This window comes from Mycteria americana, chromosome 18 (assembly GCF_035582795.1).
Source record: "Mycteria americana isolate JAX WOST 10 ecotype Jacksonville Zoo and Gardens chromosome 18, USCA_MyAme_1.0, whole genome shotgun sequence".
In the NCBI taxonomy this organism is placed as follows: domain Eukaryota; kingdom Metazoa; phylum Chordata; class Aves; order Ciconiiformes; family Ciconiidae; genus Mycteria; species Mycteria americana.
Genome location: NC_134382.1, coordinates 5,461,189 through 5,479,825, shown reverse-complemented (window position 1 = coordinate 5,479,825; position 18,637 = coordinate 5,461,189). Strand labels below are relative to the sequence as shown.

The 18,637-nt window shown below is 51.2% G+C and overlaps 1 protein-coding gene across 4 annotated transcripts in view; it reads left to right on the top strand.

The window, feature by feature from the left end:
* The window catches only part of DISP3 (dispatched RND transporter family member 3), a 114,594-nt gene that overhangs the window by 89,360 nt on the left and 6,597 nt on the right, over positions 1-18,637 (top strand). For 3 of the 4 annotated variants that reach the window (XM_075520489.1, XM_075520491.1, XM_075520490.1), the window contains 18 exons: positions 2,444-3,380; positions 4,663-4,882; positions 6,511-6,647; positions 7,076-7,210; positions 7,437-7,597; positions 7,957-8,096; positions 8,908-9,053; positions 10,550-10,711; positions 11,128-11,289; positions 11,726-11,848; positions 12,469-12,605; positions 13,291-13,472; positions 13,927-14,057; positions 14,166-14,341; positions 15,378-15,504; positions 16,657-16,802; positions 17,166-17,325; positions 17,692-17,805. In XM_075520489.1, coding sequence (XP_075376604.1) covers positions 2,444-3,380; positions 4,663-4,882; positions 6,511-6,647; positions 7,076-7,210; positions 7,437-7,597; positions 7,957-8,096; positions 8,908-9,053; positions 10,550-10,711; positions 11,128-11,289; positions 11,726-11,848; positions 12,469-12,605; positions 13,291-13,472; positions 13,927-14,057; positions 14,166-14,341; positions 15,378-15,504; positions 16,657-16,802; positions 17,166-17,325; positions 17,692-17,805 — 3,496 coding nt within the window. The remainder of the gene's footprint in view (positions 1-2,443; positions 3,381-4,662; positions 4,883-6,510; positions 6,648-7,075; positions 7,211-7,436; positions 7,598-7,956; positions 8,097-8,907; positions 9,054-10,549; positions 10,712-11,127; positions 11,290-11,725; positions 11,849-12,468; positions 12,606-13,290; positions 13,473-13,926; positions 14,058-14,165; positions 14,342-15,377; positions 15,505-16,656; positions 16,803-17,165; positions 17,326-17,691; positions 17,806-18,637) is intronic. The other variant, XM_075520492.1, reaches the window with a different exon arrangement.

Genomic DNA, 18,637 nt, shown 5'->3' with positions numbered 1-18,637 from the left:
TGGGGCTGGCACTGTGCTGTGTTCAGGGGGGCTGGCGTGCCAGCAGGCTTTGGACACGTAGGAGGATGTCACTGCCCGCCACTGCTTCGTCAGCATTGATGGGATCATGGCTGCTCTGTGGGTAGAGTTTGGGAGTGTAGAGTGTGGGAGAGAAGGCAAAATTGCAGTAAGGAGCAGCTGGGAGAGGATTTATATGCAGATTCAGGCACTTGGGAAAGCCTCCTCCCTGTCATGATGCAAGTAAGGCTCTCTGTAAGCAACAACAGAAGAGCACGTGGGTATGCATGCCCGTGAAGTTGAGGCAGAGGAGCACCTGTGTGCTAGTAGCTGTCTTGGGCAGTGTTGTTCGTAAGCTCTTGGCCTTGCCCCAGGGCCCAAGGCTCACGCAGTGATGCGTGGCTGTTCAGGGAAGCTTTCAGATGCTCCTTGGCTGTTTAGAATTATGTATCCTGAATATTAAAGAAATCTTAATGGAGACTAAAACCAGCTAGATTTTTCCTGACCTTTCCAGAGACTTGAAAAGACCCCCTTTGCTTTCTTCTTGCTGTCTAATGGCCCTGCATGTGAAGGGGGAAACAACACAGCAGAGTTTTGTGAGCCATGCTCTCCTCACTGTATTTCTTAGCCTCCTGAGGATGTGGAGGTCTGGCAGAAGAGGGACTGTGGCCATTTGCCATCAGTGGTGCCCATCTGTTTTCGGACTGTGAGACTGCAGAGCAGGAGGAGGATTCAGCACAGGCTTACATGTGCCCTCCTGCACAGCTCTCTGCAGCCTGGCTGCGGTGGGTGAGCCAGCTGCATGAGCCTGACCACGGCGAGGAGGTGAAAGAGTCCCTGCTCTCACACAGACAGGAAGGGTAGGATGTTTTGAGACCGTATCAGTTCCAGATTAAAGCCACTGATCAACATTTGTGCTTTCCTTGGTGTGGGCAGCAGCAGGGAGGCTGGAGCTCAGAGGTTCCCTGTTCTCCACAGGCTCTGCAACACTGGGAGTGCTCTGCCCAGCCTGCCAGCACAGATGCTATCCAGACTAGAGTGAATCCCATGGGAGCTGCTGTAGCTCCCGTGAACTCCCTGTGAGCAAAGCCACAGGCATCACCCAGGCTGACCAGTGCCAGGGAGATTGCTGAGACCCTTGCTCCTTGGCACATCGCTCTTCTGCCAGGGAGCATTTCTGCCCCATTGCTTTTCCTCTCGGTCCAAGTTCAGGCAGCTCCCAGGTCTTCTGAGGACCTAGAGTTAAGGGGTACTGGCAATTTATCTTCCTGCTGATAGATGTCCTGTTAAAATAGAAACACTGGCTAGGAGCAAAGCTGGTAAATTGCTTCTGGCCTGTGCGTAAATTGCTTGCAACTATCGGGGTCAAGCAAGGAACTGAATCTGTTCATTCATTCAGTGAGGGGGGGCTGCAGGCTTTGCTGCCGGGAGCTGGGAAAGGGAGTAACACTTGTAGGGTCTGGGCTTTGCTCTCAGGGACCACCGTCTGTGGTTTCCTGGCTTGAGAGGCTTCCATGCGACACCCAGGAGGGGCACATGGGAAAGTCTAAGGGCCTGTGTGTGCTGGCAGCCCCCTGCAAAGGAGAGCACCTCCCAGGAGTCTCCCTTTCTTTCCTATCCGAGTGTGGGCTGATCATGGAGAGTGTAGGCTGATCAGGAATGACGCTCCTTGTCATTCCATGGGAGCAGTGACTGCTTTTGCTTCCTGGTTTTTCCATAGGAACCGGGAAAATTCACTCCCTAAACAATATCCTGCAGGGGTGGAAGGAAAGCAGGGCTGTTCAGCCCTTTCCCTTCCCATGCTGGTGGTGATAGCCCTTCGGGAACTAGAGCAGGGTTACAGTGAGTTCTCTGTGGGGGTCAGTACGTGCAAATGTGTGCATACGTGTGTGTCGGCAGGCATGGGTGCATGCACATGCAGGCTTGGTAGGAAAGATGAGTACAGCTGTAAGTAGCCAGGGGAAAATTTATTGTCAGTTTTAAGGAGAGGAAGATAGGGTCCTTTGCGTTTTTCATCTGGTAGCATGAACTGTTCGTAGGCATGAGAACCAGGTTAGCTAATGAAATGTTCCTGCTGCTGCAGTCTGGGCAGCATACTGTGAACCCCCTGCATCTCCATGCCTGGTGTTCCTGGAGCTGTGCAGAGCCTTCTTCTGCCAGAGCTCTGGGACTGTCGTTTGAATTTCTCCCCTCTCTGGTTCCTCTGCCAGGCAGGGTGTGGGATACCCCATGGCAAGCCTGTTCTTTCAGTGGCTGTAGCAAATCTGCAGGGTTTGAAAGGAGTCGTGCTTTGCTGCTGAGGGTGCAGGGCTGGGAGAGCTGGAGTGTGCCTCCCGCCCCGGCTCTGCTGCTGAGACCCTTTGGCAACTGCTATGGATTCATGGCAGTGCCTGGTGGCACCCAGTGCTGGGCCTTGCTGACTGCTTTTCTCTACCCCTTTGTGCAGGGGCTGGACATGGACACAGAGGATGACCCCTTATTACAGGATGCCTGGCTAGACGAGGAAGATGAAGAGGTAGCCTTCAGCTCCCGGAAGAGGTGGGAAGGTGCTCTGTTGTGTGGGAGAAGCCCGTGCAGAGTCAGGCCCCTGCGTGTCACGCTGCCCGTGTCTGGCTTCTGGAATATTGTTGGCTGGATATTTACCAACCCGTACTGCGCTGGCTTAATCCTTTTCCTGGGCTGTGCCATCCCTGCTGTGCTTGCTGTTGTCATGTTCCTCCACTACCCGGCCCTGGATATTGACATCTCCTACAATGCTTTTGAGATCCGCAACCACGAGTCCTCTCAGCGCTTTGATGCACTTGCCTTGGCCCTCAAGTCCCAGTTTGGGTCATGGGGGAGGAACCGCCGGGACCTGGCTGACTTCACCTCTGAAACCCTGCAGAGGCTCATCTTTGAGCAGCTCCAGCAGCTTCACCTCAATGCTTCCCATCTCGGGGTCAGCGCACGGGTCAAGCGCAGCACCCCGGAGGGCAGGACGAGCTCCCCCAAGCCCCATGCCCACCTGAACCCAGGAAACCGGACTTCCCGAGTTGGGAGGGGTGCCCCACGCTGGGACTACTCCAGCAGTTATATCAGTGCCAACACACAGACACATGCCCATTGGCGCATCGAGCTCATTTTTCTGGCTCGGGGGGACTCTGAAAACAACATCTTCACCACTGAGCGCCTGGTTACCATCCATGAGGTCGAGCGCAAGATCATGGACCACCCTCGCTTCCGGGAGTTCTGCTGGAAGCCCCACGAGGTCTTGAAGGACCTGCCCCTGGGCTCCTATTCCTATTGCTCCCCTCCCAGCTCCCTCATGACCTACTTCTTCCCCACTGAGAGAGGAGGGAAGATTTACTATGATGGCATGGGACAAGACCTTGCTGACATCCAAGGTGAGCTGAGGGCTGTGGGCGAGGGCTGGCATGTTTAAGGCATGCATCTCCTGCAAGTTCAGGCTGTCACTTACTGGTGTGCAGCTAAGAGGGGTGACTGCCTTGTGCAGAGAGGAAGATGCTGCTATGTTGTGCCTTGAGGAATCGTCTTTTCTGTGCTAGGGCTGTGCCTTTCAGCAAAGCCCCTGCAACCCCAGTCATGGCTCACACAGGCCCCAACAGGCGAGCGAGAGGGACAAATGAAGGGGAGTCCTGCATTGTACAGATGCCTCCTACTGACCCTTTTTCCCTGTGAAAGACTGTGGTTAACTAGAGGAATGTCAGGTCTTGGACAGACAATAGGGATGAGCTTCCCTGCACCACGGAGCAGATGAAAGAGGTCCGTGGGCTGCTCTGGAGCTTGAAATGCAGTTTGTGAGTCACCAGCTGGAAAGGCTTCTATAAGGAGAGGAGGAGGAAGGCCCTGCCTCCTCCTCCAAGCTCCGTACCCTGTACTATGCCCCTCTAGTAGAGCAGAGGCTCTGGATGGTGAAAAGGAGGTGAATCATGAGGAGTCTGTGGGTGTGATGTGGCTGTGGGATGAAGCCTCCATCTGTCTCCCAAGCGCAGGCTGCAGATGATAGCTGCCCAGGAGCCATACAGGGAGCAGGCAAAGAATTAACTCCATCTGCTTCAGTGTGAGTAACAGTTCTGCTACCAAAACAGGAAAGAGCATAGTTTCTGGGTCTTTCTGGTGTGAACTCAAGGGAACTTGGATTTTGGGGGTAGACGGGCAGTGTCTCTTACTCAGAACTAGCTGAGTGCCTCCATCTCTGCATCCCTCACACCATCAGATGGCAGAGGTACCAGGTCACAGCAGAGCCAGGACTCCTCATCTTCCATGAGCATTGTTTAGCTCTTGTGCTTCCCAGTGTGATGGAGCAAATATTGGCCCAATGTACGAGAACTAAGTGCATCCAGTGGTGGGAGTATTGATGGGGATGCTGTGTGCATTGCTGCTTGGGGGAGCTGTGGTTCAGATCACAGTCAGGTGGAAGATGTACGCCTGATGGGGAGCTGCATGTAGGCAACATCGCAAGCAGAGTCACAAAGCAGAAGTGGAACATGAGTCTTTGCAATCCAGCTTTCCCCAGCCCTCCTTGCTCTCTGCAAGGCAGCAGCAGTCAGCATCACTCTGATGAAAGACAGGATCGCTCCCAGTTTCCTTTGTCAGACTAGACCCTGTGCCTTGCCAAGTCAACTAAGCAGGACCTAACAAAAGTGGCACTGCTTTCTCCCGCAGGTTCCCTGGAGCTGGCCATGACCCACCCTGAGTTCTACTGGTATGTGGATGAGGGCTTGTCTGCTGAGAACAAGAAAAGCTCCTTGCTGCGGAGTGAAATCCTCTTTGGGGCACCACTGCCAAACTACTACTCAGTGGAGGACCGCTGGGAGGAGCAGCGCCGCAAGTTCCAGAACTTTGTCATCACCTACGTGGCCATGCTGGCCAAGCAATCCACAAGGTGAGGGTCTGTGCAGACAGGGCAGGTGCCTTGCTGGGAGTGAGTGAGAGCAGGGAAAGGCAGAGGTTGGACAGGATGGTGCTTTCTGTTGCGCTAAAGGAGCGGATGGAATAGGTCCTTTGGTGTAAAAGCTTCGTCTTAAGGTTTACGCAGGGCAGGCATGCCTGCTCTGCTCTGATAGCCCTGCAGCATTCAGTCTCACCTGGAAGGCACAGAAGGCTTGGCATGCCAGCTCAGACTGCTGGTCAGTCTTGAACAGTGGCCACAGCGTAATGCTCCAGACAAAGGAGAAAAAGCATCTCCTTTGAAGTTGGGCTCAGGCACAGAGCTGTGAATGAGGGTGGGGAGCATATGGCAGAAAACCACTCATATGCTTCCCTTTAATGCCACTTCCTACTGCAGCAACATGCCAGAGACATCAATAGAGACAATGAAAGGGAGCCAAAGACTGAATCCAGTGCCTGCCTTTCCACTCAGCCCCTGTCTGGCATTGGATCTGTTTGCTTCCATCTCACAAGTCCAATTCCACTGGCTCCAACAGAGCTGCTTCTCTACCTTCCTGGTCTGAATTTGGCCCCGATTGGTCTTAGGCAGGGGGTGAAATGGTCCTTACTCAAGGCATCAACCTGTGGATCCAATTCTGCTTTTGCTCATGCCAGTGTAATTCCTCCCAGAAGTGTTTGCTCTTTGTACAGAGAGATGGGGAGGGGAGTTTCAGGGCAGGATAAGTTTCAGGAAATGCAGGCTTTTTTCACCACCAGGTCAGTATGACTTTGAATAGAGCTTTGCTCAGAGCTTATGAGAGCGAGATGGTAAAATAGAGCTAAAAAGGCTAAAAGACTAGCCCAGTATCCAGAGAGCTGAGGGAAGGCAGCGGGTCCCAGAGTCAGTGTACCTTCTCAGTCTCCAGCTCTCTACTGCTCTGAATCTCAATAACTCCTAGAACGAAGGGATATACTGATCTTCAAAAGCAGAGTGAAATGCAGCCAGCCCTGAAAGCAGGCAGCCACAGAGCGTTCTCAGCAATGGGCTGGCAGAGTGGGTTGCAGTTATGGGAAGCTGAAAGGGAATTGGGGCCAAGGCTCAGTTCTGAAGCTTGGATTCCTGATAGCCTCCTATGGTGCAGTGTTATTGTACTCCTGGTTAAATTATCTTGGATTACTTCCGCTCAGAGCCTGCTTCCAGAAGCAGAAGCTGGTAAATCATATGGTTTTCTGATAAGCTCTCACTCTGCCTGCATCTGCTGGTTATTACCTTTGTGCTTAATATAATAAGCAATGATTAGGATTCCAGATGGAATTGGCTTTGGAGGCTTCAGGAGCTGTTTGCTGACAGCAAGAAGTCTATTAGTGCCAAAGACCCTCCATGCACTGGAGGAATTTTAAAAATATTAGACCTGCTCTTTTATTTTTCTCCCTCCTTGTGTGAACTTCACGTCCAGCAGCAACCTTGTTCAACCTGCTTTCACCACTCTGAGCTGGTTTCTCAGAGAACTGCCAAGTTTATTCGAGCAGTGACCTCCTTTGGCTCTGGGGGAGACATTGTGCTTTGTTAAATCCCCTGGCTCTGCTCCCTTTACACTCAACTCTGCCTACTCCTCTTCCTTCCTTCATATCTTCCCACCCTAGCAAAGTCCAGGTGCTGTACGGAGGGACGGATTTGTTTGACTATGAAGTGAGGAGGACCTTCAACAATGACATGTTGCTGGCCTTCATCAGCAGTAGCTGCATAGCTGTCTTGGTCTACATCCTTACCTCCTGCTCAGGTAAGCTGCAGTCACAGCTGCCCTGATCTCACACAAAGCCAAATGTGCTGTGACTCCCTGTGTCTGTGCAAGCCCCAGGAGAGGTTCTGATGCCCTGACACCAGCCTGACTCTGTGGCACAGCAGCATGTAGAAGGTCATGCAAGTCTGATACTCCAGAGCAGAGATTTGTGGGCAGGATGGGGGGAAGGCTCTCAGGAGAACAGGAATAAGATGCAAATTCCCATCTTACTAATGCTGGTGTAAAGCTGATGTAATTTCATGGATGAGCCTCATGGGAAGGAGTCTGCAAGCGGTACTCTTGCAGCCCTGAGCTATTCTTTGTCACCAACACACTCCTGGGAACCAGTATTCCAACAGGGCAGGTGGGAGGTGTCCTCCCAGGGGGCAGCCAGCGGTGCTATTTTTTCCGTTCCTTTCCTCCTATAGTGTTCCTGTCATTCTTTGGCATTGCCAGTATTGGACTAAGCTGCCTGGTGGCTCTGTTCCTGTACCACGTCGTATTTGGGATCCAGTACCTGGGTATACTCAATGGTGTGGCTGCCTTTGTCATTGTGGGGATTGGTAAGCACGTCCTTACTCAAAACCTACCTGTGCTGCCTTGCCATAACTCCTGCCTGCAGGAGAGAGAGAAAGGTGATGGTGGCAAATGCAGATTGAATTTTCAAGCCCTTTCCCTCCATTACCTGCAAGTGAAATATTTGTAGGTCAGATGTTGAGGGGAGGTTAGTTTTTTAGCATGTGTCCCTACTGTGAGCAAAGTATCAAAATCTCCCCCCTCTTTTCACAGGGGTTGATGATGTCTTTGTTTTCATCAACACCTACCGCCAAGCCACCCACCTCAAGGACCTGCGACTGCGCATGATCCATACTATCCAGACAGCAGGGAAGGCCACCTTCTTCACTTCCCTGACCACGGCTGCAGCATATGCTGCCAACATCTTCTCTCAGGTACACTGCAGCTTTGGGATTTGGGGCTTTCCGTTTCTGCCAGAGGCCCTAATAGAGAGGGAAGCTGCCAGCACCATCTTTCTGCCCTCTCCTCCAGCACAGGGGCATGCTGGACTTGCCCTAGAGGGCTGTCCCTTACCTGCTCTAAGGCAGTGGACACTCTCCCTGTATCAGCATCCAAGGCAGTATTTCCTGTGCCACTGATCAGCTCAGCTCTGTACCTACCAGGTTTGCTGACTACCATGACTGAGGTCAGCATGTGCTATTCTCAGGTTCCTCCAGGTATCTCTTTCTGGCCTGATGTCTATCCAGGTCTCCTGCCCCAGTTGATCCCAACTCCATGTTCTCTCTCCATGTAGATTCCAGCCGTGCATGACTTTGGACTCTTTATGTCGCTGATTGTGTCCTGTTGCTGGGTAGCTGTGCTCTTCACCATGCCAGCTGCTCTTGGAATATGGACCCTTTATATGTCCCCACTAGAGAGCTCCTGCCAAAGCAGGTGAGCCCTGGAGCCTCCTTGTGTGGGTGGGAAGTTGTTGTGGAATGCATGGCCAAGGCAGTGTGCAAATGCCTGCCCTATCCTCTCAGTTATCCTCATCCCTCTCGGTTATCCTCATCCCCCTCAGGCAGCTTGGCTTCGCCATTCCCTGTTAGTCTCTAACAGAAGGGAAATTTAACTTCTGCCGTTCCAGACTGGAGCAAAATGGAAGGGCCAGGTCCCAGTCTTATTCTCCCTGGTGTACGCACAGGTGCCTCCCAGGAGCCAGACTCTGCAATGCCAGTCATACCTCTTCGTTGAATCCCATGGAGTATTGGAGCCGTTTGTGTCCTCAGAGCACTTACTGCACAGCTAAATCCTCAAGCTGTGGAGACACAGGCCCTGCAAGGCAGACAGATCAACATTGCTCCTGCCTGTGAGCACAAGCAGTGCATGACGCAGATTTGTATTTGAAAGTCAGCACATTTCCCCTTCCCCCCTGCTCTTTAGCAGTGCAGATGACCTGGCCTGATTTAATTCATTAGCAGGGAGATGAACTGCTGAAACTTCCATTGCTCAGCACCCGGTGTTCATGGCTCAGCCCTGCTCTGTGTATCCAGCCCAGCCTGCTCCTGCCTTGCCATAGCAGCTCAGCCCCTGACCTCTCAGCACTTAGCAATGGAAATTGCTCATGGCACTGCCTGTTGTCTTTCCAAGTAATTGGAGCAGGCTGCTGCTGCTCTCCTTGTCACTGAAGGAGCCTGCTGGTAACTCTTTGCAGGGTATGTGGCTTAAAACTCATGCCTTTGTCTCCTTCCCTGCTCCAATCCAGCTGTAGTCAGAAGTGCACCAAAAAGAGTGCTTTGCACCTGGCTGAAGATCTCTTCATTGCCTCGGAGGCCACCTCCAGAGCAGGCAGAGAGACGCTTCCCTATCTTGATGATGACATCCCACTGCTCAGTGTGGAGGAGGAGCCTGGTATGTGCCTGCTGTGTAGTGCCTTCAGGGGGACCACAATGCCCTCTTCATCCTGCATTTCTTCCTGTCCCTGCCACTGGTCCATGCCTCAGTTTCCCTACTTTTAAGCTGGAGATGGTGCTGTCACAGGAGGTTGTAGGAGTCTGAACTCACTGATGGTTGTAAGTTGCGTTGAGATCTTCCATGGGTGTCGATACATGCTTTCTAACTACTTTGCTAATCCTCTTGGGTCTAATGTGGATTGTACTTTCTGGCTGGAATCACTGATTGTGACATGGATGTAGCCATGAAACATCTAATCCATACTACCAGGACAGCTCACCTTTGAGTAAAATGTTTTCCCATCTTCCATGCCATTCAGAGCACTGCATTTGGGAAGCAGGTGAGAGAACACTTTGTTATTCTCCAGCATCACATCCTCCATCATGGCAAGAAAAGAGCCTGAGACCACATAAGCAATCTAGAAAAAGAACCCAGAAATTCCCTATCTCTTGTTAGCAGGAGATAATCCTTCTAGTCCTGATCGAAGATAAGGGTGCTTGTGGGGTCATGCTGTGTTGTACTTGGCTTTTAAAACTTGCTGGGATCTTGTTGTTTTAAAACCCGCAGTGGGAGTGGTCTGGGCAGTGAGTAGCCTTCAGGCCTAGCAGCAAACTGGAACTGGAGGCAAATGGATCGATGGCTGAGAGCCCATCAATTCCACAGCAGCGTGCAGACCCCCTCCCTGCAGAGTAGGCTCTGAGCTGCCTTTGATAGTGCCAAAGCTCAGTTGTCTGCCTGTGCTGCAAGAGCTGTCTCCTTAGTATGCCAGAGCCACATGCAATGGTAATGTATGGAAATAACTCCTTCCCTTCCCTTGAGCAGAGTAAACAGCAGGATGCTTTTCTCCAGGGGCCCCTGGGCATCAGGTAACTTGTGAAGGAGCAAAGCAGCTTGTTTCCAGCTGGTGACCAAGCATGGTTTGTGGGTCAGCTGTACAGCATGCCAGGCACACTTTGACCCCACTACAGCAAGTGCCCACTTCTCACCTGTAGAGAAGAAGAGGGCAGTTCCCTAGGCATCCCTGAGCTGGAGTAAAGAGATCGGATGGGAGCCAGGCTGCAGTCAGGAAGAGGTGAGCTGTGTGTCATTAGCTGCAAGACATACTTAGTGGGACAGGGACAGATTTTGCTTGGCCCAAGCAGCATGCAGTGTCCCTGTGACCGTATGGACAATGTTAGTGGGATCTGGCAGAGGAAGAAAGCCTGAAGCATAGGCTTTGGACTGAACTATGGATTTGGAAGTGTAGCTGTCACATGGCAGTGACTTGAGAAAGATGCTTCCTATGACATCTTGGGCAAGTCACTGCCTCTGCCTGGGTCTTACTCCATCTCCTTAGCTTGAGTGAGTTGTACATGCTGTACTTGCAGAAGATTTTGTAAAGGAGCGCAGAAAGCTATGAGAGACACTGATGACACTGAGCACTGAGACTGCCTTTGATTTCTCTCTCTTTCTAGTCTCCCTGGAAATGGGGGATGTCCCCTTGGTATCTGTGATGCCAGAAAATCTGCAAGTCCCTGCAGAGAAGAGCAACCGGGGTCACTTGATAACTCGTCTGCAGGAGCTGCTGGAACACTGGGTGCTGTGGTCTGCAGTGAAGAGCAGATGGGTGATTGTGGGTAAGGGAGGAGGGGGGTATTCCATCTGTATGGATTTTAGAGGGTTTGCCAGCATCTCAATCAGTCCCCAATCCTTGATTGTTAGTGACAAGAGATTGAGAAAAGGGACGTAATAGATGGCTTCTAACTCAGTGGAAGAGTGTCCCCAGAACAGTCAGTCCCTAAGGGAACTGCATGAGGAAGTCTGAGACTTTTCCATCCCTCTCCTTTCACTCAGATCTGAATTGGCAAGTCCTGATGGGGTTATCCAGGCATGGGGCTTGTCACAAGAAAGCCCAGCTGCCGGTGTGCTTTAGGGGCTGTTCCTTTTTCCTGTTGAAAATACCATATTTCTGCCACACCCCTGCTGTCTGAGTATGTCCTAAGTGCAAGATGCGTGTAGGGTCCCACACACTTACTTGGGCTTCTCCTTGCAGGGCTCTTTCTCCTTGTTTTGCTCCTGTCCATATTCTTTGCTAGCCGCCTCCATCCAGCTAGCCGTGCTCCAGTCTTGTTCCGGCCAGACACTAACATCCAGGTGCTGCTAGACCTGAAATACAACCTGAGTGCTGAAGGCATCTCCTGCATTACCTGCTCAGGTGAGAGTGCTGGTCCCCAGAACACGGTGGGTGCAGCCTGGCCTAAGCCCTGGGCTGGAGGAGCTGAAACATGAGGTAGAGGCCTACGCTGCTCAGATATCTCTTTGGACATTGGATGGACCCCATTGAAGGGAGGCACACATTGGGAGTGGGATGTTGAATTGCCTCTAGGAGTGGAGTATTTTGGAAAGTACTTCCTGCTTTAGCCAGGAACTGCCTGAGTGTTTCTGCTGGAGCAATTCCTTATAGTCCATGAAAACTAACTACTTTTACTCATAAGTGTTGGTCGCATGCCAGTGCCCAGCTAAGGGTCTGTGGCTCTGTGTTCCCTGCTTAGGGTTTGGTGTTCAGTAGCAGAGTCCATGGTATGCACAGGGCCGACAGGTCTCTTGTCATGCCATTCACTCTTTCCTCCCTGACTAACCTTGTGGGACAGGTTTGTTTCAGGAAAAGCCCCACAGTTTGCAGAACAGCATCCGAACCTCCTTGGAAAAAAAGAAGAGGGGCTCAGGGTCAACTTGGGGAAGCAAAGGGAGCATAAGTGACACAGGGCAGCAAGGTAAGTGTGGCATGATAACTCTGACCGCGTTTGGGTCCAGGGCCCAAGGATCCTCTCAGGTAAAAACTAAATCATATGATCTCTGAATAGCTGATGGGCAATAATTCTCTTCAGACCCTGCCCCGCTGAGCCCAAGCTTGGTGCTGGATGTAAGGGGCATCATTACAATCCCCTTTCCCCTGAATGCCTACTGTTCTCTAGGGCATGGTCCCATAACCCAGGTGGCAGTGCAGTCTAGTGACAAATCCCTCTGGTCTGCCTGGTCTGAGTACAGGGGTAGGAGCTCAGAGCTTTTGCATCCCAGTCCTGTGTCACAGCCTTGTTGGCAGGCCGTGAGGAGAGTAAATTCAGCCTGTTTTGCAGGGGATTTTGAGGATAAAAGAGTTATTGGGCCAGGTCCTGAGATGACGTGAATCAGTAAGTCATCAGGAATTACTGCAGCTTAGGATATATTTGTGAAAACCTTTGAAAGGTGTGCTGTGCTGCTAGAAGGCAGGGGCTGTGCCTGCTGCCTCAGAGGAGACGGCAGACCAGAAGAACCCTCCTTTGCTGCTGCCCACATCTGTAGGATTTGCTGATTGAGAAGGACCACTAGCCCTCATGCCCTCTGTTTTCTTCAGATCTCCAGGGGACTGTGTATATCTCCAAGTCCAGAAGCAAGGGAAGGCCAGCCATCTACAGATTCTCGCTCAATGCCAGTGTCCCTGCCCCCTGGCAGATGGTGTCACCAGGAGACGGGGAGGTGCCTTCATTCCAGGTGAGTCAGTCCAGGGATGCTGGACCCCTCTATCAAGAGTGCAGCACTCAACAGGTGAGCACGAGAGCCTCCTCCTGTTTCTCCATGGGGTCCTAGGTAGCTCAGGGTCAAATTTGCAGGGCATTGCAGTAAGGTAGCTAACACGGAGGGCATTGTGCCTGGCATTGTTAGAGATTATGCCTCGCAGTGCCACAATACTTATCTGTTGCTGTTGCGATGTGACTGTCAGCAATGGGAGCAGAAGTGTGGGTGTCTGGAGATCAGATGAGGCCTGGCCTCATCGGCTGAGCTCATTCTAGTAGAAACTGCTACTGAGACAGCTGGATCCCCACTGCATCCTTCTGTCCATCCAGAGACACAGGCGAGCAGGCAACCCTGCTTGTGCACAGGCCGTATTGGACGCACACACTGCCAGGAGGACTCGCTTTCAGATGTCCCTCACCCTTAACTGGACACAGCAGCCACCGTTCAGCCTAGGCCACAGAGAATGGGGGTGGTGAGGGGCCCCATTACACACTGGCCGACCCTGGGAAGGAGGCAGGCTGGGGGCTGGCTGGGTTTGTGCCTGCAGTGCTCGTTCTGTGTGGCTGTGCCAGTGCTCGGGGGGAGGGGAGTGTGATGCTAATGTGCAACAGGCTGCAACCCTGTGGAGTTAAGTGTCTGTTTTCATTAATCCATTGCTTAGGTGTATAGAGTGCCTTTCGGTAACTTCACCAGGAAGCTGACAGCTTGTGTGTCCACAGTAGGGCTGCTTAAGCAGACGAGCCCCAGGAAGTGGATGATGACCACCTTGTCCTGTGACACCAAGAGAGGCTGGAAGTTCGACTTCAGTTTCTACGTGGCCGCCAAGGAGCAGCAGCGAACACGGTAACCTTCCAAAACTTGCTCAGGGCCAGGCAGCAAAAATAGCACAGCCGAGTCGCTGATATGGGATGCCTAATGTCCAGGGCCAGTCCTACCCTCAGTTGGTGACATCCATGGCCCTAGAACTTGCTTTGCTGCAAAGATGGGGCACATTTGCAAAGTTATTTTGCAGGCCCATAGCATCATTAATGTGCCAAAGGCTTGACAGGTGCAGGACTGTGACTGGAGGCTTATTTGGGTGGCAAAAAGACGTTGCTGATCTTTATCTTGCCCTTACCCACCTGGACTTTGGGCTGAACAGGCAGCACAGAATATGCAATGGCCAGGGATCCAGATTTGGAGTTGTTCACCTTTTCCTTTCCTTCTGTCCCTGAGAACGTCTGTTTCCGTGTAAGACTTAAGACTCATCATCTTTACTACCTCTGGTCCCCCATAACAAACTTTCTTTGCTGCACAGGAAACTGTATTTTGCCCAGTCGCACAAGCCCCCTTACCATGGCCGAGTGTGTGTAGCACCTCCTGGCTGTCTTCTCAGCTCTAGCCCAGATGGACCCACCAAAGGCATCCTTTATGTTCCCAGTGAGAAAGGTAAGCTGATGAGGACGTGTTCAGCCATGTCTGGCTGACTGGGCCAGAGAGTCAGACCTTTTTTTTGCTGCCTTCCGATGTAACCAACCTTTCTTCTGTATTTTACAGCAGCACCCAAAGCAAAGCTGTCAGCCACTTCTGGATTTAATCCTTGCATGAACACGGGCTGCGGGAAGCCAGCGGTGCGGCCACTGGTAGACACGGGAGCCATGGTGTTCGTAGTGTTTGGTATCAGAGGTGTTAATCGCACAAGACGCCCGGACAACCACGTCATCGGAGACATGGTACACACATTCTGGCATGCTGGACAGGCATGCTCGGGGCTGATGAGTGAAGGATGGTCTCCTGGGTGGTGTTTAGTTAATCCCCACAGCCCAGGCAGTGTGGTCCAGAGGTGTAGACAGATGGAATAGCAGAGATGGTAACATTGTGATGAGCCAAAAGTACATTTCTGTTTTAGCAAATTTACAAGTAACGGAGATCAGGAAGCCGTTACTGAAATAACTTCAGACTTTTCAGAAAATCCCTTTCTGAATGCAATATCTAACCTTCTAATTTTGAGTCTAAATCTGGCTTTCCTGAGGATTTTAGAAGCAAACCCATCTTGAGCTCAGTATGAAAATCTCACTACAAATTCAAGATCCAGGGAACTGATATTTTTCTAAAATTGTTTATCTCTTTATGAGATATTAACATGAAAAAATACAAATCAATTACTCTGGGGAAAGGTTACTAAATGTGACTTTTCCAGGAACAGCTTATCTCCCAGATCTGATACCTTGACACGTTCACAGCCTTTCCCCAGAAAAATTGTGCTTAGCTCTGGTCACTTGGCAGATGCACTTCAGCTTTCTGCTGTTCTTCCTGCCTTCTGATCTGGGGGCACTGTGCAGAATCAGCCTTTGCCTGTTTCCTCTGGAGGGGGCAGTGCGAAATGCAGGCAGTGGAGTGGGCAGAAAGCTGGAGTTTCGTGCTGGGCACTGCTAGGGACTCAGAGCTGCTCCTTAGGCAGACCCTAATGGTTTTGGGCATGGCATGGTGGCTATTCATTTATCAATGCTTCTGTCATGCTGCCTGGCTTTTTTTTTTTTTTTTTTTTTTTGGGGGGGGGGGGGGGGGTGGCGGGTCAGGTAGTTTCTTCCTGGGTTATCTGGTGAGGCAAAGATGTCTAATGGGTTTTTCCACAGTATAACCTGTGGTCTGTGTAAGCTAGTCCCAGGCTGTGTAGCCAGGAGAGGACTCCACTTCTGCCTCCTTGTGCCAGTTGCTGTGTGTATGCCTCATGTGTGGTGCTCTTATTGTTGTGTCTCCTTGTGAAAGGGCAGCGTTATCTATGATGACAGCTTCGACCTCTTCAAAGAGATTGGCAACCTGTGCCGCCTCTGCAAAGCCATCGCCAGCAACACTGAGCTGGTGAAGCCGGGAGGGGCTCAGTGCCTGCCCTCTGGTAGGTAGGACTAATGCCAGCCATGGAGTCCCTGGGGAGATCCTGGGTCCCTGGTTGTCACCCTCCAGTCTGAGGAGTGTGGCTGCTAAGGGCTTTTAAACTTTCAGATCCCACCTTGATGAAGCAGGGAAAGGAAAGGGAGGTACCAGTCAATGACAAATGCAGGCAGCGCAGGGAGAGGTGCTTCGCAGCAGTCAGCTCTCCCGACCTGGCTGCAGCACAGTTCTGCCTGTTTCCACCTGGCTTAAGTCACAGCTCCCATCTCCATGGGCCATTCACCTCGTGCTTCTGTGTGTTGTGCCAACTATTTCAGGGGTGAGAAATACACAGCGCGTGGGACAGGAACATCAGACTCCTGTTCTGCAGCTCTGCTTGCAGCAGTGTTTGTTTGAGCTGGGGTCCTCAACAGCAAACCAGAAAGGGTGGCTGCTTCTTATTGCTTCCTTTTCTTCCCAAGGCAGCTTTACCCTTCTAGAACATGCCCCTGGTCATGCTTTCTGGGAGATGAGAAAGAAATGGTCTCTCTAACTCCAGAGACATTGGGCATATTCTTCGGGATTTAATCCAGTGAAGATAAGAACAGAATTGCATCCATTCTTTCCAGTCATGGGTATTGCTTGTGATACACTTAAAATCTTTTGAACAAGTAAATATCTTCTTAGTAGCTCCTGAATAACCAGCAAATCACACCTGATCTTGTTGTGATGAGGCTACTCGCTGCCCCTGTGGCTTCACATACCTAACCAGTGACTGTCTGTTCCAACTTCAGAGGTCACAAGGTTGTAGAGCTGAGTCTGGGAAGTATATATTGGCTTCCGGCCAAAAGCCAATCTCATGCCTGGAGAAAATCCCGGCCAGGCCAGGCCCACAGCTCCTCAGCACTTGCTGTTTGTGCTGCTTCCTGGCAGCTGGGGACAAACAGCGGTGGTAGTGTCCTGTCCAGTGCTGATGGCACAGAGTGCCCTTTCAAGCTAGCCGCAGCTGAGGGCTCTGATGCTGAGACCTCAAGGGCTTTGGCAAGTCAGAGTTGCAAGGGAAAGCAGCTGCTGACAAATGGGGCCTGCAGCTTTCTCTTGTTTTTATTCCTCCTTGCTCCAATGTGCTTCCTTTCCCTGACCTGTCCTCCATCCCTTGCTCTTTCTTTCTCTCCAGGTTACAGCATCTCCTCCTTTCTGCAGATGTTGCACCCCGAGTGCAAGAACATCCCTGAGCCAAACCTGCTGCCCGGACAGCTCTCTCATGGGGCAGTGGGGGTGAAGGATGGGAAGGTGCAGTGGATCTCCATGGCATTTGAATCGGTGAGCACATGGCATGATCGTCTATCCTTGTGACGGTTTCTTTTTGTGACTTCTGGGGTGTTCAGCTCTGCTTTCTGCACTGGCCACTTTCATTTGCAGCCATATAATTTAGTGGTTGGGAGTGTTTGTGCCTTGTTGCAGACAGATGCCTGCACTCACAAGTTGCTAGAAGTGGCTGCTTATGCCACAACTCGCTCTTACCATGAGAGCTCAGGCAAACAGCTGGTGGCAGATTTGCCCATCTGCCACTGCCAGTTCTGCCTGGTGCTGCAACTCCAGCTGGCTTGTTCTACCTCTTCCCTCGCCATGCATACCCTGCCCCAAAGAGCAGGACACGAGAATAACATGTTCATCTTCTTACAGACAACCTACAAAGGGAAATCTTCCTTCCAGACATATGCTGACTACCTGAAATGGGAGACATTCCTGCAGCAGCAACTCCAGCTCTTCCCAGAGGGTTCTGCTCTCCGGCACGGTTTTCAGACATGTGAGCACTGGAAGCAGATCTTCATGGAGATTATAGGCAAGTTTCTCTCCCTGAGGAGCCCAGCTCTCTGATACATCTTCACAGCACACTCTGTCCCATCTGATGGGCACGTGTTATATCTTCAATCCCTTACCATTGCTGTGCAAACTCCTAAAGCCTGTTTCTGCCCCAAGCAGTGTATACTGTCAAAACCCTTGGCAGAGCTGAGGGAAACAGAGAAGGGAAGGGACTCTGCCCTGCTGATGAGAGGCAAGAAGTTGATCACCTGCTTTCCACTTTCATCCTGCCCTCTGGTCTTCCCCAGTGTGAGTCCCTGCCTGCCTTGTCAGCAGGGATACGGTGCCTTTCTTATCCCAGCTGTCACCTTCCAGGAGTCAAATTAGCTGGTTCTTTTTTTCCCAGGAGTGCAGAGTGCCCTGTATGGTCTTGTCATCTCGCTGGTTATTTGTGTGGCTGCAGTGGCGGTGTTTACCACTCACATCCTCCTCCTGCTGCCAGTGCTGCTCAGCATTTTAGGTAAAACCACTGATTCCAATGTGTCAAGCTCTCCCTTCGTCTGAAGTTGGTGGGTTGTGGCACTGCTGAGTCTCTGGTGATTTGAACCGAGTTGCTCTTACTCTGTGTAAACCCTTTTGGCTTTCCAGGAGCCAGTTCTGATATACCTATGTGAACAGGAGAAACTCTCAACAAATGCACAGGAACCTCACTGGGAAAGTAGATTTGTGTGTCTAATTCCCAGTGTGTTTTATCTACACAATCCCTTCTGTTTGTTTAAATAAGGGTTTTAGCTACACAAATGCCATCCCTGCCTGTTATGTATAATAATGTGATTAAGTCCCACATGCTCTGAATAACAATTGCACTACTTCCCAAGGATCTGCACCACGGCTGCTGTTTCCAAGCAGTGGGAGATTTTAAAAGCTGAATATTTTAGCGGTTTTGTTAGTATTTGAAGCAAATTTGTAAATAGTTCCCTCTCCCTGGCTGGTGATTTGACGATATTGTGGACTAAGTGTGTTGTTAAACTTCTCAGTTTAAAAATCAAATCTATCATTTCAAAACCACTTAGTCTCCCACACATGACTCACAAACAAACATCACTCTTGCCTTTAAGAAAAACCTGTGCATGCGCTCAGCCTGTGTGTAACTCCAGCAAGCAAAACAGGGCCCTCTTTCCTGTAGTGCATGTGCACACATGCACACTTGCCTGGGCTTGGATTCATTTAGCAAGCATTAGTCTAGATTGGCATCAGTCTGTCAGTTTGCCTAATATTTAATTACGTGCTTCACTGTCCCCGGCAGGTCTGATTACCTGGTTGAATGGGCCCTGTGGCCAGTGGAAGGGGAG